The sequence below is a fragment of the Ovis canadensis genome, chromosome 4 (assembly GCF_042477335.2).
Source record: "Ovis canadensis isolate MfBH-ARS-UI-01 breed Bighorn chromosome 4, ARS-UI_OviCan_v2, whole genome shotgun sequence".
NCBI lineage: Eukaryota > Metazoa > Chordata > Mammalia > Artiodactyla > Bovidae > Ovis > Ovis canadensis.
The window spans coordinates 119,479,899-119,497,737 of NC_091248.1; the positions used below are offsets into that span (position 1 = coordinate 119,479,899).

The 17,839-nt window shown below is 48.9% G+C and overlaps 1 protein-coding gene across 2 annotated transcripts in view; it reads left to right on the forward strand.

The window, feature by feature from the left end:
* Nucleotides 1–17,839, forward strand: part of TMEM178B (transmembrane protein 178B) — a 404,469-nt gene that overhangs the window by 373,194 nt on the left and 13,436 nt on the right. Inside the window, exon 4 of one of the 2 annotated variants that reach the window (XM_069588577.1) lies at nucleotides 266–1,416. The exons of the other annotated variant lie outside the window; for it this stretch is intronic. Within the exon in view, the coding sequence (XP_069444678.1) occupies nucleotides 266–357 (92 nt within the window). The 3' untranslated portion in view covers nucleotides 358–1,416. Of the gene's footprint in view, nucleotides 1–265; nucleotides 1,417–17,839 lie in introns of those variants that run through there. 2 annotated transcript variants of the gene reach the window in all.

The window sequence follows — 17,839 nt, forward strand, 5'->3', positions numbered from 1 at the left end:
CTTGGTTTTAGCAGCGCCTTCCAGTCAGAAATCTTCCGTGGACCCCAGAACGTGAAAAGATCAAAGCGGAGTGCCTCTGTTTGCAACGCATGTTCTCTCTAAGGCTCTTGTGGTTGTACAAAGACAGACTCCAGTAAAATGGGGCTTTTCAAAGGCTCTAGAGAGGCCTCCCAGGAATCCGAGAAAAGCTGAGCAAACAGGCCTCTGGGCAGAGCAGGAATCCGGGAGCCAGGGAGCTGATGCTCTTTCATCTCCGCTCTTCCAGGTGCTCCCACCTCCCGCAAGCTGCTCCCTCTCCCATCCCTCCAGGCCAGCCCTCCTCGAATCCCACCAGGTGCTGTGGGTTGCCAGCTCTGACAGTTTCCAGACAGAGACAGCGCGAGGGCCCACTGATCTTTGCAGGTCGGCCACACACCATACCCCAGCACACTCCCCACTCACCTGAGACCTGGGTGGGAACTCTCTCCCAGAAGAGGGTGGGGGACAGGAGGGTGCCTGGGGCCCTGCCCCTCCCACCCCCATTTGCTGGGGCACCACCAGAAGCCTAGGGCTCTGGGATGCCGGGTGAAAGCGCTCAGGCTGCACTGGGGACCCGAGACCCCTTCCCACAGGGGAGTGAGTGATGGTGTTGATCCCCTTCCTCCTGGTTAGTGGTTCTATTTTTTTTTTTTTTTAATTTACTTTCAGCTGTGCTGGGTCTTCATCGCTGCTTGGGCTTCTCTCTAGTTGCGGAGAGCAGGGGCTACTCTAGTCGCCGCGCTCAGGCTTCTCACTGCGCTGGCTTCTCCTGCGGTGGAGCTCGGGCTCTAGGGCCCTCAGGCTCAGTAGCTGTAGCTCCCGGGCACAGTAGTCGTGGTGCAGGGGCTCAGTTGCTCCGAGACATGTTCCCGGATCAGGGACCCAACCTGTGTCCCCTGCACTGGCAGGCAGATTCTTTACCACCGTGCCACCAGGGAAGCCCAGGTTAGTGGTTTGTAATCACTGCACAGTCAAATTGCCTGCAGGGCTTTTTAAAGTACTGATGCTGCAGCCTCGCCCAGACTCATCCAAGCCAAACACTTGAGGTGACCGTAATGTGCGGTAACTGGGAGGGTGGGGGGAGAGCTGGGGGAACCGGTGACTTTAGAGTCCTCCAGCTCTGAACTGTCACGGTTCTGGGGACGAACCAGTCAGGAAGGCCTCTCAGAACTTATCTTCCTTCCCAGCTCACCCGCCCTTATTTATGACTGCCTCTCCAGCTCTTAGGCCGCATCAGACAGGTGGTGCTGTCACAGGGCATGGGTTATTATCCTGGAGGCCCATCTGAGCCCTGATCACCAAGGGTTCCAGCTAAACTGGCTTTCCCCACACATGGACTCCCTCCTGGCCTTCTCAATGGAAAAACCACAGTTCATGATAAAATGGCAACATCCAGAAGCTGCTGTCCCGAGAGCTGTTTAGTACTGATGGGAGCATTGTCCTATTATAGGAGCAGAGCCATCTCGTCCACCCTGGAGCTTTGTTACCTGTGTCCTCAGGTAACAAGATCCTGGGGAGGGGAGGGGTGTCCACACATCTCGTGGTGACCTGCAGAGTGGCCCCAAGAGGTGAGAAAGAAGGACAGAGCCACTAAGAGCTGATCCCTTGATCCCTGGTCTTTGGGGGAAATTGAAGCTCTAGGTAGGGGAGGGTACCCTCTCCCTTTTCAAATGAGTGCCCTGTCCCAGGAGGCCTTCCCAGGTGGCACTGGTGGTAAAGAACCCACCTGCCAGCGCAGGAGATGTAAGAGACATGTGTTCGATCCCTGAGTTGGAATGATCCCCTGGAGGAGGGCACGGCAACCCACTCCAGTATTCTTGTCTGGAGAATCCCCTTGGACAGAGGAGTCTGGCAGGCTCCAGTCCATAGGCTTGAAAAGAGTCGGACGCGACTGAGAGACTTAGTAGGCGTGCATGCCAAGGAAGCCAGACACAGTCATGGTGAGGGGAGTGGGAGGAGGGTGGTGGTCCTGATGCCCAGAGCAGCTGCTGCCTGCTGACCCCAGGAGTCTGGTTTAGTTCAGAGCCTGGCAGGGAGCAGACTCAGAGCAGAAGCTGTGCTTCCCTGTCCCTGCTCAGCACAGAGTTGCTGAAAGGTGAAGTGTCTGCCCAGAGACAAAGCCTTGTCGTGAAGACCCTGTGTGTCATGAAATGACATCTCAGCACCAACTACTCCCAGAACCAGAACTGGACTGGTGCCTATCCTCCGGGAGTTCCTCTTCTATGGGTGACCCATGGAAAGGCTTGGAGAGTCAGCTCCCTCTGACAGCCACCTTATGAACATGGCAAAGCTGTCCCTCAGACTGTAGATATTTGTGACCAAAATGTCCCATGGCTTTAGCTCTCACCCAGATTCAGTTCAGTTCAGTCGCTCAGTCGTGTCCAACTCTGTGACCCCATGGACCACAGCACGCCAGGCCTCCCTGTCCATCACCAACTCTCGGAGCTTACTCAAACTCATGTCTGTTGAGTCAGTGATGCCATCCAACCATCTCATCCTCTGTCATCCCCTTCTCCTCCTGCCCTCAATCTCTCCCAGCATCAGGGTCTTTTCAAATGAGTCAGCTCTTCACATCAGGTGGCCAAGGTATTGGCGTTTCAGCTTCAACATCAGTCCTTCCAATGAACACTCAGGACTGATTTCCTTTAGGATGGACTGGTTGGATCTCCTTGCAGTCCAAGGGACTCTGAATAGTCTTCTCCAACACCACAGTTCAAAAGCAACAGTTCTTCGGTGCTCAGCTTTCTTCACAGTCCAGCTCTCACATCCACACATGACTACTGGAAAAACCATAGCCTTGACTAGACAGACCACCCAGACTGGCTCAGTCTCTGGCTGAGCACAGATTAGTGCCCAAGGGGTTTGATTGGACGGCCAGTGAGAACAGCTACTGGGGACCCGTCCGACCACCAAAGGTCTCCCAAGCTGGCCAGGTGTGGGGGTGGTGTGGTGAGCAGGTGGAAAGAAAGGGTCAGTAAGAGCAAAAAAGGTAAATTGAAAGTGAAGGGTCCAAAGATGGAATTGCAGTTGACTTCAGATGACCCAGCCGGGGCCAAAATAAGAGGTTCTATCCATAGTCTCTTATCTGTTCCCAAATGAATAGGGGTGGCCCACACTGGGTGCTTCTCTTTTCCAGGATTTAACTATTTCCAGGCTTAAAGAGAGGGCGCCCCGCACCTCAGGAGATGATTAGCAACAAATTGTTTAATTAACGCTCAACCCGGAGGAGGCAATTAGTTAAGTATGGCAGCTCTGTTAGGCCAGGAGGCCGGGGGTGGTGGGTGGGATCCAGTTTCCCCTTTGGCAAGGCTTCTGGGGAGAATCTAGCTCAGACTGGCACAGCAGCATTTGGTGCGACTGCCAGAAACGAGTGTCTGGTTGAATCACCAGTGGGATTCAGATGTACAGGGACAGGATGGCACAGGGGGAAGGACAGCGTGGCAAGGGGCAGGTGACTACGAGGGGTACTTGTAACTGACTCACCGGGCGCATCTAGAGCTGCCCCATGGGCACAGGTCTACAAATGGGTGGGAACGTCCAAAGCCTGTGCCCCACCCCCTCAGCACTCCTCTCCCACATCCTCCCACACTCCTGGAAGACATCGTCCTTTGCCATGAGCTTTCATCAAGGTTGACGCTGGAACCTCCTGTGTAGACTGGTACCCAGCAATCAGTACTTCACAGAGCAGTTGGCATCATATTTTTGAAACTATAAATCAGACGTTCACTCATCTGCTTCCAGTGTGCCAAAAACTGGCTCTTGAACTTAAAATCCAAATTCCTTACCCTTCTTCCGAGGCTATCTCCTCAAACCCAGGAGCAGAGAGAGTCTGGGACTCCTTCCATCTCTGACCTTCAGATTCTTTTTTTTAAAGAGACTTTCTCTTTTGGAACAGTTTAGGTTTACAGAAAAATTGAGGAAATAGTACAGAGAACTTACATATTCCCCTTTGCTCTTGAACACAGTTTTCCCTGTAATTAACATTTTAGTACAATACATTTATTACAGTTAATAAATGTTGGTACGTTGTTATTCATTAATGTCCGTAGTTAGTTGTTTTTATTCCTTTTTGTGTTGTTACCTGATGCCCTTTTTCTGTTTCTGAGTCCCTTCCAGAAATTCCCATTATGTTGTCATGTCTCACTGCGCTCCTCTTGACTATGACCGTTTCTCAGACTTCCCTGGTTTTTGTTGACCTCGCCAGTTGAGTGCTTGAGGAATACTGGTCACGCATAGTGTGGGATGCTCCTCTGTTGGACCTTAGATGGTTTTCTTCTAGTGATTGGACTGGGTTATGGGTTTGGGGAAGAAGAGTACACAGGTAAGGTGCCATTTTCATCACGTCATTTCAAGGGAACATGCTATCCCATGATCTATGATGGTTGAGATTGCCCTTCATCCCCTGGAGTAAGGAGTATGTGTCAGGCTTCTCCACTGTAAAGCTACTCTTCTGCTTTCTCTGTTTCCATGCTGCTGTCTGTGGAAGGAAGTCAGTAGGCACAGTCCACACCTAAGGAGTTGGGGGCTGTTTCTCTGCCTTTAGGTGGAATGGCTACATAAACTATTTGGAATTCTTGTGCATGGGAGATGCATCTCTTCTTCCCTGTTTATTGAAAGTAAAAGCGTTAGTCACTCAGTCGTGTCTGGCTCTTTGCCACCCTAGGGACTGCAGCCTGCCAGGCTCCTCTGTCCATGGGATTCTCCAGGCAAGAATACTGGAGTGGGTTGCCGTTCCTTTCTCCAGGGGATCTTCATGACCCAGGGATTGAACCTGGGTCTCCTTCTTTGCAGGCAGATTCTTTAAATTATTTATTCATTTCAATGTGGATTCATGAATGTTGATTTTATAGTTTGAATCATAATTCTGTACTGTTTACCTTGTTGTCCAGCTGTCCCAGTTTTGGCCACTGGGAGCTCTTTCAGTTGGCCCCTGTGCCCTTTGGTATACTCATCAATGTAGCCTTTTGATTTTGCTTTTTGTGAGCACTTCATTAGTTTTGGGCACTTCAAGGTACTCCAGGCTCATCTGGTGTTATTTCCTGCCCTCGTCTTAGAACTGGCCATTTTTCCAAGGAGACTGGTTCCTTCTGTTGGAGAATGGTAAATCAAGACCTGGATATTAGGTGTCTGCAGCATTTTTTTTTTAACATTCCCCAACTCCCCACCACCACTACCAACATAGACATCAGCTCCATGAGCCCCAAAAGCTAATCTGCCTTGTTCTCCAAGGTACCCCCTGGGTCTGAGAAGTCTGCAGCCTCCAATATCTGTTGAATGCATGTGTCAAAGGAGGGAATTATGTACAACAGAGAAAGTGTTTTGTTTTTTCTTGATTAGAGCCAGAAGTCCTTCAAGAAATTAGCCTGTCTTATCTTCTGTTCCTGGTCTGACCTTCTCCTCTTCCATGGGGTTTCTTATTCTCCTTTTATCTTTATTTGAACAGTCCTGGAGTCTGTCTCAAATTCCTTTTGGATGGAGGGTATGAATTATACATGACCTCAGAAAGAACTTTCTGTTTTTAATTTGGACTCCTAGAAAGTTAGAAATGGAAGGGGGCCTTAGAGACCATCCAATTCGACCTTCTTGTATTTCAAGATAAGAGGAGTTATGTCGGCTGTCCTAGGTCACAAGGACCTTGATAAAGGTCCAGCAGTTCTGAAAACTTACAAGCCTAGAATGAAAAGGCTGAGGCATGGGTGTCTGGTGGCAGAAATGGAACCAGGGCCCAGTCGGGGACGCCAGCCTGGCTTCTTGCAGCCCATCCTACTCTCTCTGCTGCCAGCTTCCCGTGTGGGAGATCCCCATGACCCCCTGTGCCATACATGTCTGCCCACAGCAGCATCACTCCGATTCTGTACTTCCGCTGCTGCTGCTGCTAAGTCGCTTCAGTTGTGTCCGACTCTGTGCGACCCCATAGATGGCAGCCCGCCAGGCTCCCCCGTCCCTGGGATTCTCCAGGCAAGAATACTGGAGTGGGTTGCCATTTCCTTCTCCAATGCATGAAAGTGAAAAGTGAAAGTGAAGTCGCTCAGTCGTGTCCAACTCTTAGCGACCCCATGGACTGCAGCCCACCAGGCTCCTCCATCCATGGGATTTTCCAGGCAAGAGTACTGGAGTGGGGTGCCATCGCCTTCTCCGTCTGTACTTCTAAGCAGATGTAACTCTCAGAATCTGGCTCCATTCCCTTTCTATTCCTCCCTTCTTAAAGCACAAAGGGGCATGTGGAGGAGATGGTGGCCAGAATTGAGGGCACAAGTTCTCATGGGAAGAGGAAGTCTTTAAAGCTCCTTTTCCTCCCACCTGTGATCAGTATAACCTTGTCTAACTTCCCAGTCAGTCAGGAGAGCAAAGAGGATGCTCCCAGAGAAGCTCAAGCTATCCACTTTGAGTGACTGCAGTCATCTGCAAGCCAGTGATGCTCAATGACAGCCCTCCACCAAGCCCACCAGAGAGCAGTTGTACAGTAAACCCCCAGATACCCCTCTTCTGATAGAAAAAGACCTTGATAAAGGTCCAGCAATTCTGAAAACTTCCCTGGTAGCTCAGCTCATAAAGAATATGCCTGCAATGCAGGAGACCCCAATTCAATTCCTGGGTTGGAAAGATCCCCTGGAGGAGGGCATGACAACCCACTCCAGTATTCTTGGCCTGGATAATCTCCATGGGCAGAGGAGCCTGGTGGGCTGCAGTCCATGCAGGTCACAAACAGTCAGACATGACTGAGTGACTAAGCACGCACATAAGCCTAAAATGCAGAGCCCAAGGTATGGGTGTCTTGACCAGGTGAATGTGTCTTCCAGGCAGTAAGTGGAGTGGTTTTAGGGATGCTGTGAAGTAGGACGACCTCTAAGCTTCCCCATCAGCCTCTCCCTACTGTCCTCCCAAGTGCCAGCACTGCTCGGAAAGGTGGCTAGGACTGAGTTTCTCTAAGTCCAGTAGGAACTGCGTCTCGACATTCATGACTCGTGGTTAAGAGAAGCGTGACCACGTAAGTTAGATACTATTCTGGGGAGAGAAGAGACAATCAATAAGCCCATGACTTAGCACGAGGCACGCTTATAAGAAACCCTCAGCAAATGATAGCTGTTGCTCTTCTGTGTAAATGGTACTAAAGTGGAAGTGAACATTACACACGTACCCCAAGTGAATTCCCTTCTAATAGGCAGAAGAGAGTCTATAATCCGTCATGACCAACAAGGGCATAAAGCCCATCTACCTGCCTTGCTGAGCGGCCTCTATAACTTCAGGCGAGATTTCACTACAATGTCACAACGCTTCTCTTGACTTTTTGTCTTACAGCCTTTCTATTACAGTCCTCAGCAGAGATTCACAGACTGCTGCATATCCTGGGATTTATCTTGCCCTTTGGAAGGTGCATATTTGAATATGTTGTAGCATTTGATGATTGCATTCAAAACAAAGACCTTTGTGAGGAGGAGGCACCTTGTCAGGAAGATTAGGAAATAACATGCACGCTTGCCTGGTAGAACCAGTGGCCAGGACAGTGTGTCTGGGCCTTCATTTTTGCCTTAAGAGTTGAAATAGACCCCAAAGCACGTGCACCCCTACCACCCAGTGGGACCTCCTCTGTTACAGATTTGCACTTTGGAGGAGAATGGTAAGCAGCGCTGGCTCTGTAAACCCTAATCTGGTCAGTGGAGGCCTTCCCAGAATGGCCTGTCACCTGCCCATTAAGCACTCAACACAGCCACACCACTACAGATCATCCAGGGCGGACGCTAACTGATGCATTGCTTCAATTTTCTCACCTGTAACACAAGGCTAATAATAGTACCCATTTGAGGCATAGTTGTGAATACTATAGAGTTAACTTGTATAAAAAGGTGCCCCTGTTCTCAATAAATTTCTAGACCTTATTATTTTTACAACTGAGTTGCTCCTTTTTTTAAAAAAAAAAAAAACAACAACTACCTTCAGGGGCGCTTTGCTTTAAGCAGCCCCATGTCACCAACACCAACACCAAGAGCACACAAAGACACACACACCACAGGGTGGTAAAGATGAAATTGTTGAACAGGTATCATTTCTCTGGCTAATCACCACCCTACTCATGCATTCATTCAATATTGATTGCCTGTACTATGTCCCGGACACTGATTGAGCCCTTGGGCTGTGGTAGGAAATAGGGATCAAGTCCTCATGAAGCTTTCATTCTAGCTAGAGACACAGACAAGAAGCAAGTCCCATAAAGTAAACACATGATCTGATATCAGGGGGTGAGAATAATGGAGAAAAATTAAGCTGGGAGGGAGATGGAGAGTCCTGGGGGACCATCATTGTAGGTGAAGGGCCATTGAGTGGGGATGGAGGCCCCTCAGGGTGGTTATGGTGAACAGAGATGTGAGTGAAGGGAGTATGCTGAGCCATGGGAAGACTCAGGAAAGATTAGACCCTGCCAGAACAAACAGCAGGTGTAGAGCACATCCTGAGATAGGGATGAGCTTCTTGGGTCTGAAAAAGCTGAGCAAGGGGAGAGGATTGTGCCAGGAGCAGAGTGAGATGGAGATACACCCAAAGCTGGGTGTGGTGTAGGGCCTTGGAGGCCACGGTTTGGGCTTGATTGATTCTGCCTTACCCTCTCTATTTCATAGATTGCTCTGGGCTTCTCCCCTGGGAGATCATTGGACATTGTGTGGCATTTATCAGTGGTCTGGCTTCCTTTGGGGGTTCCTGCAGCTGGGGCTTCTTCAGCCAGCCATGCCCAGTTCCAGTGAGTGAGGGTGTGATGTCTGTGCCTGGGGTGGCCAGGTTAGGTAGGAGGACTGTCATGCCGCCCCTGAAGGTGCTGCATTGCCACACCCCTGGTAACATCTTTCCCCTCCAACGAGACCAGCTCCGTAATTTGTGAGGACCAGGGTAAAATGAAAACTTGGACCCCTTTGTTGTTCATTGTTCAGTCGTTCAGTCGTGTCCGACTCTTTGTGACCCCATGGACTGCAGCACACCAGGCTTCCCTGTCCTTCACCATCTCTCAGAGCCTGCTCAAACTCATGTCCATCGAGTTGGTGATGCCATCCAACCACCTCATAATCTGTCATCCCCTTCTCCTCCTGACTTCAATCTTTCCCAGCATCAGGGTCTTTTCCAGTGAGTCAGTTCTTCACATCATGTGGCCAAAGTGTTGGAGTTTCAGCTTCAGCATCACTCCTTCCAATGAATATTCAGGACTGATTTCCTTTAGGATGGACTGGTTGGATCTCCTTGCAGTCCAGGGGACTCTCAAGAGTCTTCTCCAATGCCACAGTTCAAAAGCATCAATTCTTCAGCGCTCAGCCTTCTTTGTGGTCCCCTTATTAAAACATTATTAAGAATTTCAAGATGGCAACAGCAGAATATTAAAGCCAGCACCCAGCTGCTCATGTCGCAGGCCCCTGAGCCATCTCCGCCTCCAGCATCGCCCCACACCCAGACTCCCTGATCCCAGGACACCACAGCCTTTTGCTACAGATGCTCCCAGAGAACTTGAAAACTCAGGTCTCCTCCCTGTTCTGCATGCAGCTGCCCTCCTCCCTAACTGAGGCCAAGTCTGCTGGGCTGAAAATCACCCCTTGCCCTTTGATGACTGGATAATCACGCAGAACAAGTGTTCCCCCTTCCCCCACATCAAAGCTCCCTCTCCGAACATTGCCGACACAAGCTGCTTATAAGACGCAGCGGAGTGTATTGCCTGCTGCCAACAGGGAGGGGAGCATCTTCCAAAACTGACAGGGTCTCAGACCGGGCAGGTAAGGTTGGAATTTATTGAGACTTGGAACCTTGGTGTAAGACCTTTAGATTTCTATGCAGGTCTTTGATTAAGATTGGGTGAGAATATTGATAACATCCCAGATCAATGGAAACAGCAGGATTGAAAAAGCCTTAGCACTCAGGCTGTCTGTTGATGCTTGAAATGGAAGAGTCGATGGATCTCCCATGTGTGCATGCAAAGTCACTTCAGTTGCGTCTGATTCTTTGCAACCCCATATATTCTAGCCCACTAGGCTCCTCTGTCCATGGGGTTCTCCAGGCATGAATACTGGAGTGGGTTGCCATGCCCTCCCTCCTCCAGGGGATCTTCCCTACCCAGGGATCAAACCCACGTCTCTTGAGTGTCTCCTGCATTGCAGGCAGATTCTTTACCTGCTGAACCATCAAGGAAGAACTGATGGATCTCTTGGGAAGTTCCTATAATGCAGTCCAAGCCCTGCATGGGCAGGACAGACCCAGAAGTGTCAAGGTTTAAGGAACGGAATGGCAGGGTTAGGTTACTACAGATGGGGAAGCATGGTTTTGGTACAGCATCTAGGCTGAATCTGGGTAGACGATTTGGGGTCCCACTCAGGATGAGTGATTTCTCCACAACTCTGGTGCCTACCGGGCTGTCATGCCTCCACCAACACAGACATGAGCAGATACAGTCCAGACTCAGTCTGGGACCCTGACAGCCTGTCTTTCCTGGGTTAGAAATACTAACAGGACTGCCCCAAATTGGGGTCTCTTGCTTCCAGACAATGGGCCATCAGCAAGAATGGATTGGGAAGGGCAGCCAAGAAGAGTAGGGGTGGGACCAGTGCAAACCCCCATCGTGCAAAGCCAGGCACACCTTGGGCCCAGGGCTGCACCCCCTCCATCGCCCTTCACCTCACTGTGAATGATGACCCCTGTGGGGGTTAGCAAGCCCAAACCAGTTGCTATCTGCATTGTCCCATGATATGCTGGTGATGGCCTTGAAGGTCTAGGAGGTGCTGGTGGGGGAGTGATTCTTGGCAGACTGAAAGCATGATACTGGAAAAGGCTCGTGAAGACAGACCCAGAGGTATCAGTCAGCTCTGCTCCACTGGACCTGCTTCTTCATCCAACAGAACTAGGGCTTTGGGGACAGATGGGGAATGACTCACTTTTCGTCTCCAGGTATAAAATACTTGGTGGCTCGGGGTAAAGGAGCCACCTACAATACACAAGACACAGGAGGTGTGGGTTCAGTCCCTGACTCAGAAAGATCCCCTGGAGAAGATCATGGCAACCCACTCCAGTATCCTTGCCTGGGAAATCCCATGGACAGAGGAGCCTGGCAGGCCACAGTCCATGGGATCACAAAAGAGTCAGACACAACTGAGCAACTAAACAAACAGAAAAATAATCAGAGAATGAGTGCCTTTGTAGAGCGTTTCTCTCCCTGATGTTCTGGAAGTCTCCTGATTTCAAATATGCTTTGCTCTTATCAGATCATGTCTCATACCATGTGTCTTGATTTGGGGTTTGGAAAATACCCTCACCCTATCTATAGGAGTCATCAGAGTATCAAGGATGTCCAAGATGTGGTTGTAAGAGAGGAGAGCCCATTCCCCACTTCAGTGAACCATTGGAATCTGCCCAATGTTCATAATTCATTAAATAAACAACCCCTTAAGTACCTGCTAAGTACTCAAGGATAAAACATATGATACGTTGGAGGATAAAAGATAAAATAAAACTCCTGCCTGCCTGAGAGTTGCCTACAATCTTAGAGGAGAGTCAGACACCTAGACCAGTTAGTCTGATAAATGAGCCATTTCCCTTTTCAAGACTGACAATTTTACAATGCAAAATATTAAAAACAAGAGAATTCTGTGTCATTTCAGCAGTAAGGAGGATGAGGACCTCTTTGATCTACCTCTCTACCGTTCTTGGGAAAGGAAGGTGCTGGTCACCCAAAATGAAAGTAAAAGTCACTCAGTCCTGTCTGACTCTTTGCAACCCCATGGACTGTAGCCTGCCAGGCTCCTCTGTCCATGGGATTCCCCAGGCAAGAACACTGTAGTAGACATTTCTTCCTCCAGGGGATCTTCCCAACCCAGGGGTCAAACCACAGTCTCCTGCTTTGCAGACAGATTCTTTACTGTCTGAGCTACCAGTTCATTGTGAGTCAGGTGACAATTTTTAGTTCACAGAGCTCCAAAGGGAGGCAAAGTTCCCATTTGACCTTCAACATCCCACACACCACCACCCCCAAGAGAACAGGTGGAAGAGGCAGTGAGGAAGGGAAGAGCTCGCTTGTTGGACTATCAGTGCTGTGTCAATGGCAGATGCTGCCCAAACGTTATTTACCTTTCTTCTTTCTGGCAGTCCTTAAGGTTGGCATTAATACGCCGATTTTGTACATAATGAACTTGACCCAGAGATCCAAGAAACAAGTTTCAGTCTGTCAGTTCAGTCATTTCAGTTCAGTTGCTCAGTTGTGTCCAACTCTTTGCGACCCCATGAATTGCAGCATGCCAAGCCTCCCTGTTGATCACCAATTTCCGGAGTTCACTCAAACTCATGTCCATTAAGTCTGTGATGCCATCCAGCCATCTCATCCTCTGTCGTCCCCTTCTCCTCCTGCCACCAATCCCTCCCAGCATCAGAGTCTTTTCCAATGAGTCAGCTCATCGCATGAAGTAGCCAAAGTATTGGAGTTTCAGCTTCAGCATCCGTCCTTCCAATGAACACCCAGGACTGGTCTCCTTTAGGATGGACTGGTTGAATCTCTTTGCAGTCCAAGGGACTCGCAAGAGTCTTCTCCAGCACCACAGTTCAAAAGCATCAATTCTTCAATGCTCAGCTTTATTTACATTCCAACTCTCACATCCATACATGACCACAGGAAAAACCATAGCCTTGACTAGATGGACCTTTGTTGGCAAAGTATATCTCTGCTTTTTAATATGCTATCTAGGTTGGTCAGAACTTTCCTTCCAAGGAGTAAGTGTCTTTGAATTTCATGGCTGCAGTCACCATCTGCAGTGATTTTGGAGCCCCCAAAAATAAAGTCTGACACTGTTTCCACTGTTTCCCCATCTATTTCCCATGAAGAGATGGGACCAGATGCCATGATCTTCGTTTTCTGAATGTTGAGCTTTAAGCCAACTTTTTCACTCTCCTCTTTTACTTTCATCAAGAGGCTTTTTAGTTCCTCTTCACTTTCTGCCATAAGGGTGGTGTCATCTGCTTATCTGAGGTTATTGATATTTCTCCTGGCAATCTTGATTTCAGCTTGTGCTTCATCCAGCCCAGTGTTTCTCATTATGTACTCTGCATAGAAATTAAATAAGCAGGGTGACAATATACAGCCTTGACGTACTCCTTTTCCTGTTTGGAACCAGTCTGTTGTTTCCTGTAGAGTCATGCAATTAAGTAAATGGTGGAGCCTTAATCTAAGGTCTTCGGATCGATGCCCCCTCTTTCTTCTCTTTTCCTGGAACATGTGGGAGAAGAGAAAAGGGTACCAGGCGAGGCCACCTGGGATGAAGAAGGAGGCATAAGAAGTGAAGCAGAAGGCAGACACAGGCTCACCCACCAGCTTTCATTAGTGTCTGGAGGCCAGAGGGGTCCTCCTCTCCCCCGCTTGCAAGGGACAGGTAGATGTCCCTTTGGGTAGGACAGGAGGAAGATGGGTAGAGAAGACCTTAAGGGCCACCCAAGCAGAGTGATCAGTGGGGACTGTGGGTGCCCAGAGAAAGGGAGCCTTTCTCTCCTGGGAACTCAAGGGCAGCCTCACAGAGAGGCTCAAGATTGAGGCTGCGGGAGGAATTCAGTGAACTCGCCCCTTCAAGGGCTTTCATGTCCATTTATCAAATGAAACTGCTCCTAGGCTTGGAGTTGGCCACTCTTCAGGAGCAGTCCATCAAGTCTTTATTTATTCATTCTAGTTTAGGATTTCACATGTCATTAATACATTTCCGTTCTTATATATCTCTATGTAACTAAACTCTATTGTGAATGAAGCAAAAAAAAAAAAAAAAGTCCCTTTCATCGTTTAAAAAAAAAGTGCTTAAGCAGCTTTGTGTCAAGTTAAATCTAAATTTAATATGTTATTTGAACCCATAATTTTGGCCCTGGGGAGGAAGGAATCTGGTAGCTGTGTCCTTCCTACCACAGCCGCCCCCGCAACCCCTGCCAACAAAACCCAGGAATACCTTAAAGATTATACCACCCTCATGGGCCACAATTTATTCTAAATAATAAATTAAAATATCCTGTCCCATTTAGCTCTTAACATTTTCAACTGAAATCACATTTCCCAGAAGCCTCTGGGTCACAGATTCCTAGGATCTTTGAGTTAGTACAGCCAAGGGCGGTGGGATGGCATTCTCTCCTTATCTCAGCACTCCCATCTGGGCCCGTAAAGTAGGAAACTTCTCTCCTCTGTTTAGAAGTATACCAACTCTACCTTTTATATATTTATATATTAATTTATTTATTTGGCCGTGGTGGGTCTTAGTTATGGCATGTGAAATCTTTAGTTGTGGCATGCAGACTCTTAGTTCTGACATGTGGGATCTAGTTCCCTGACCAGGGATGGAGCCTGGGCCCCCTGCATTGAGAGCACAGAATTTTAACCACTGGACCACCAGGGAAATCCCTTCAATTCTACCTGTTAAGGCCCTGCTTCCTAAAGGAGAAGAGGTGACTGACTTCCGATTGGTGAGGTTGCCAGAGGAGGCTGAGCTCCTGGGCCCAGCAGCATCTGGGTAGTCTACTTTTGCTTGGCCTCTTTCGTGGCCAGCATTCCCAGAATCAAGGCCCACCACCCAGGCCAGCATCAGGAGGCCACACTGGAGGCCTATTTTTCTTTCTTTTTCTGGCCCACCAGTGTGAGTCACTTCTGGGTGAGTGTATCTCTCTGCAGAACCAAACATTCCCTAGGGAAACTATCCTAAAATGTCAGCCTAGCGGGGGAAAGTATTACTGAGCTTGATGGTGGCCAGGAGCCAAGCCACAGTCGCCATACTTGCCTTAACAGTAAAAAAGCTGATATCTTCTGTCCTCTCTACCTTCTTTATGGTACTTTCTTCTCATCAGAGTTTGAACTCAGAAAATGAAGAGGGGTAAATGAGGACTGTTCCCCAAGTCTCCCAGACACAAGTGGCGCTGAAAGGGTTGCCAGGCACAGGCTTGCTCGCAAGCCAGCAGCACTGCAGGGAGAAGCCTGCTGATGGGTGGGGCTCCACTGAGCTCCTCCGGGGCTTCTGACCACCAGGTGACTCTGCCCACTGGGTTTGGTTTCTGGCCTCCTGGGAAGCTACCAAAAGTCTCATTGAAAGAGAGTTGATGTTCTAGATCTTGATTCCTTTCCTTTCTCAACCAAAACATCCTGATCCTCATGGAAAACTCATGTCCCTCTAAAGGAAGTCACCCTTCGGCCCAACATAGACCAGAGTGAAGTTATATGTGGACTGTGATTGGTTTTCCTAATTATCTGGAGAAGTCAGCCATGAAATTTTTATTAACTAAGCCATGAGTCTGAGGGTCACCTAGAACCTCCTTATGGCCATTTTGATAATGATAGGCCCTCTTCTCCCAATCTTACCATCTAGGAGATAAATCTTACTTAATCACCACCATGTATAGGGTCCTGTTGGGGAGGAGAAGAGCTTCTCTGCTTACACTGCTTACAGTCCAGCTCCAGAGATGATACCCATGCACATGAAAGAGCTGGAATGAGAGGAAACAAGTGGCAAAAGCATAGATTTGAATCCTGGCTCCAGTACGTAGCAGCTGTGCGATCTGGGGCAATTTACTTAACCTCTCTGTGTCTTACTTTCCCTTTGTAAACCTCATAAGGTTTTGCTTTGAGGATTCAAAGAACTACCATTTCTAAAGCTTTTAGAACAATGCCTAGCATATTATGTGAAAGTGAAAAGTGAAAGTTGCTCAGCTGTGTCCAACTCTTTGTGAACCGCATTGACTGTATGGAATTCTCCAGGCCAGAATACTGGAGTGGGTAGCTGTTCCCTTCTCCAGGGGATCTTCCCAATCTAGGGATCAAACCCAGGTCTCCCACATTGCAGGCAGATTATTTACCAGCCAAGCCACCAGGGAAGCTCAAGAGTACTGGAATAGGTAGCCTATCCCTTCTCCAGGGGATCTTCCCGACCCAGGAAGTGAACTGGGGTCTTCTGCATTGCAGGCAGATTCTTGACCTGGCTGAGCTACCAGGGAAGCCCATCATATTATAAATAGTACAAATAAGTGTTTGATTCATAGAAAGCTATATATGTGTTCGTGTGCCCAAATCACTTGGGTACAGATTTGCGTCTCAAGGGAGGGCCAAGCCAAGCTGACAGATGTGCCATGCATGTGGAAACATAAACCAAGCCAGGTGGCAGGCTCTCCTGGTCTTCTGCTGCCACCCCAAGCCTCTCTCTTCTTCTACTAACGATCATGGCATTGGCTTGGATCAGATAGGGCAGAAGCCAGAGGGCCAATTTCTTTCAGACACTCAAACAGCTGGGTCCCTATCCTTCTCCATTTCGAATCAAGGCCATTCCGAGCTTAGCCTCATATGCACACTGATGGCAAATAATGACATCTAATGGTTTCATTCACCAGCCCTTCTGTGCATGTCAGGAAGTGAGAACCAGCATCTTCTCTCCAGGTGGCTCATGTCTGACAAAATAAATGACAGCAAGTCCTAGAACAATTCAAAGAGAATGGTACCTTTTTGTCCCAATACCTAGAGTCACAGGATCACTTAATCAGAAGAATCTTAGAGATCTGGTCTACCCCCTGTATTCTGTGTTCAAGGAGATCATAGCCAAGAGAGATGAGGTGATTTAATCCACTTCTTGGGAAAGAATGGAACCAGAACCTGGGTTTTCTGATTCTTGATGGAGTTGTCTTTCCACGAAGCTATGTCCTGGTTGGTGGCAGGTCTTCTCCCAGGAAGCTGGTGTGGGCTGACCCTGGGGGACCTCTGGGTGGGCCAGGAGAGTCTCATGATGACCAAGACAGTGACTCAAACATAATGAAAGATTAGTTTGTACTGGGCTTCATGCTGGCCCGGGGGGTGGGAGGGGGTGGTGAGGCGGGATGGGGGTGTGGAGATGGGGCTTTCTCTTGTGTCTACTTAGGACGATGACTGGCACAGTGGCCAGAGAAGTATAGTATCCGGGATGGCCTGCGGGAGGCTTCGTATGCCTTCAGCATTGTCCCCAGCCAGAAACCCAGGGCAAGATTGCCGTCTGCTCTAGAGGTTCTCAAAGTTTGCTCTGTGGACCATTGTTGTCCACCAGAAGGCACTGGCTAAGAAAGGAAAGAGGAGGAAAGAGAAGCAGGAGCAGGAAGATGGCATGTTCTAAGTGGCCTTCCGCTTGGAAGCTCACTGTTCACAGCTTGAGAATGTTCCTTTCTGCACAGCTGTGGACGCCACTCTCAGTCTAGTTAAGAAGCCAGTTGGATCCACTAATTCTCAGCTCTGAACCAAGGCCCAGATGGATAGGAAGCTGCAAAGATTCACATTGAGAAAAAGGTGATGCTGTACTCTTGCTTCATTTCCCCCTCTAGAACTCTCCTTCCTGTCCTATTTGGAAAGCTCATAGCTCACCACAGACCACCAGACTCGGATCTTCCCAACTTTTCACTCTTTGAGGCATGGAATATCCAAGGCCAGTGGGCAAGAGTGGAGTGGGCCAGTGGTTGCTTCTCATGGAGGATGCTGTTTTTTAAGGGGGCCAATGGAAGCCATTGTGATGAATAGTTCTTGGGTGTTTCCACAGTCAAATAGTTTGAGGCTTTACAACAAAACCAGGTATTTGCTCTCTTCCTTATACCTTGGAACCTTCAGCAGATTATTTAATTTTGAATTCAGTTCAGTTTAGTTCAGTTCAGTTGCTCAGTCTTGTCCGACTCTTTGCCACCCCATGAATCGCAGCACGCCAGGCCTCCCTGTCCATCACCAACTCCCGGAGTTCACTCAGACTCATGTCCATTGAGTCAGTGATGCCATCCAGCCATCTCATCCTCTGTCGTCCCCTTCTCCTCCTGCCCCCAATCCCTCCCAGCATCAGAGTCTTTTCCA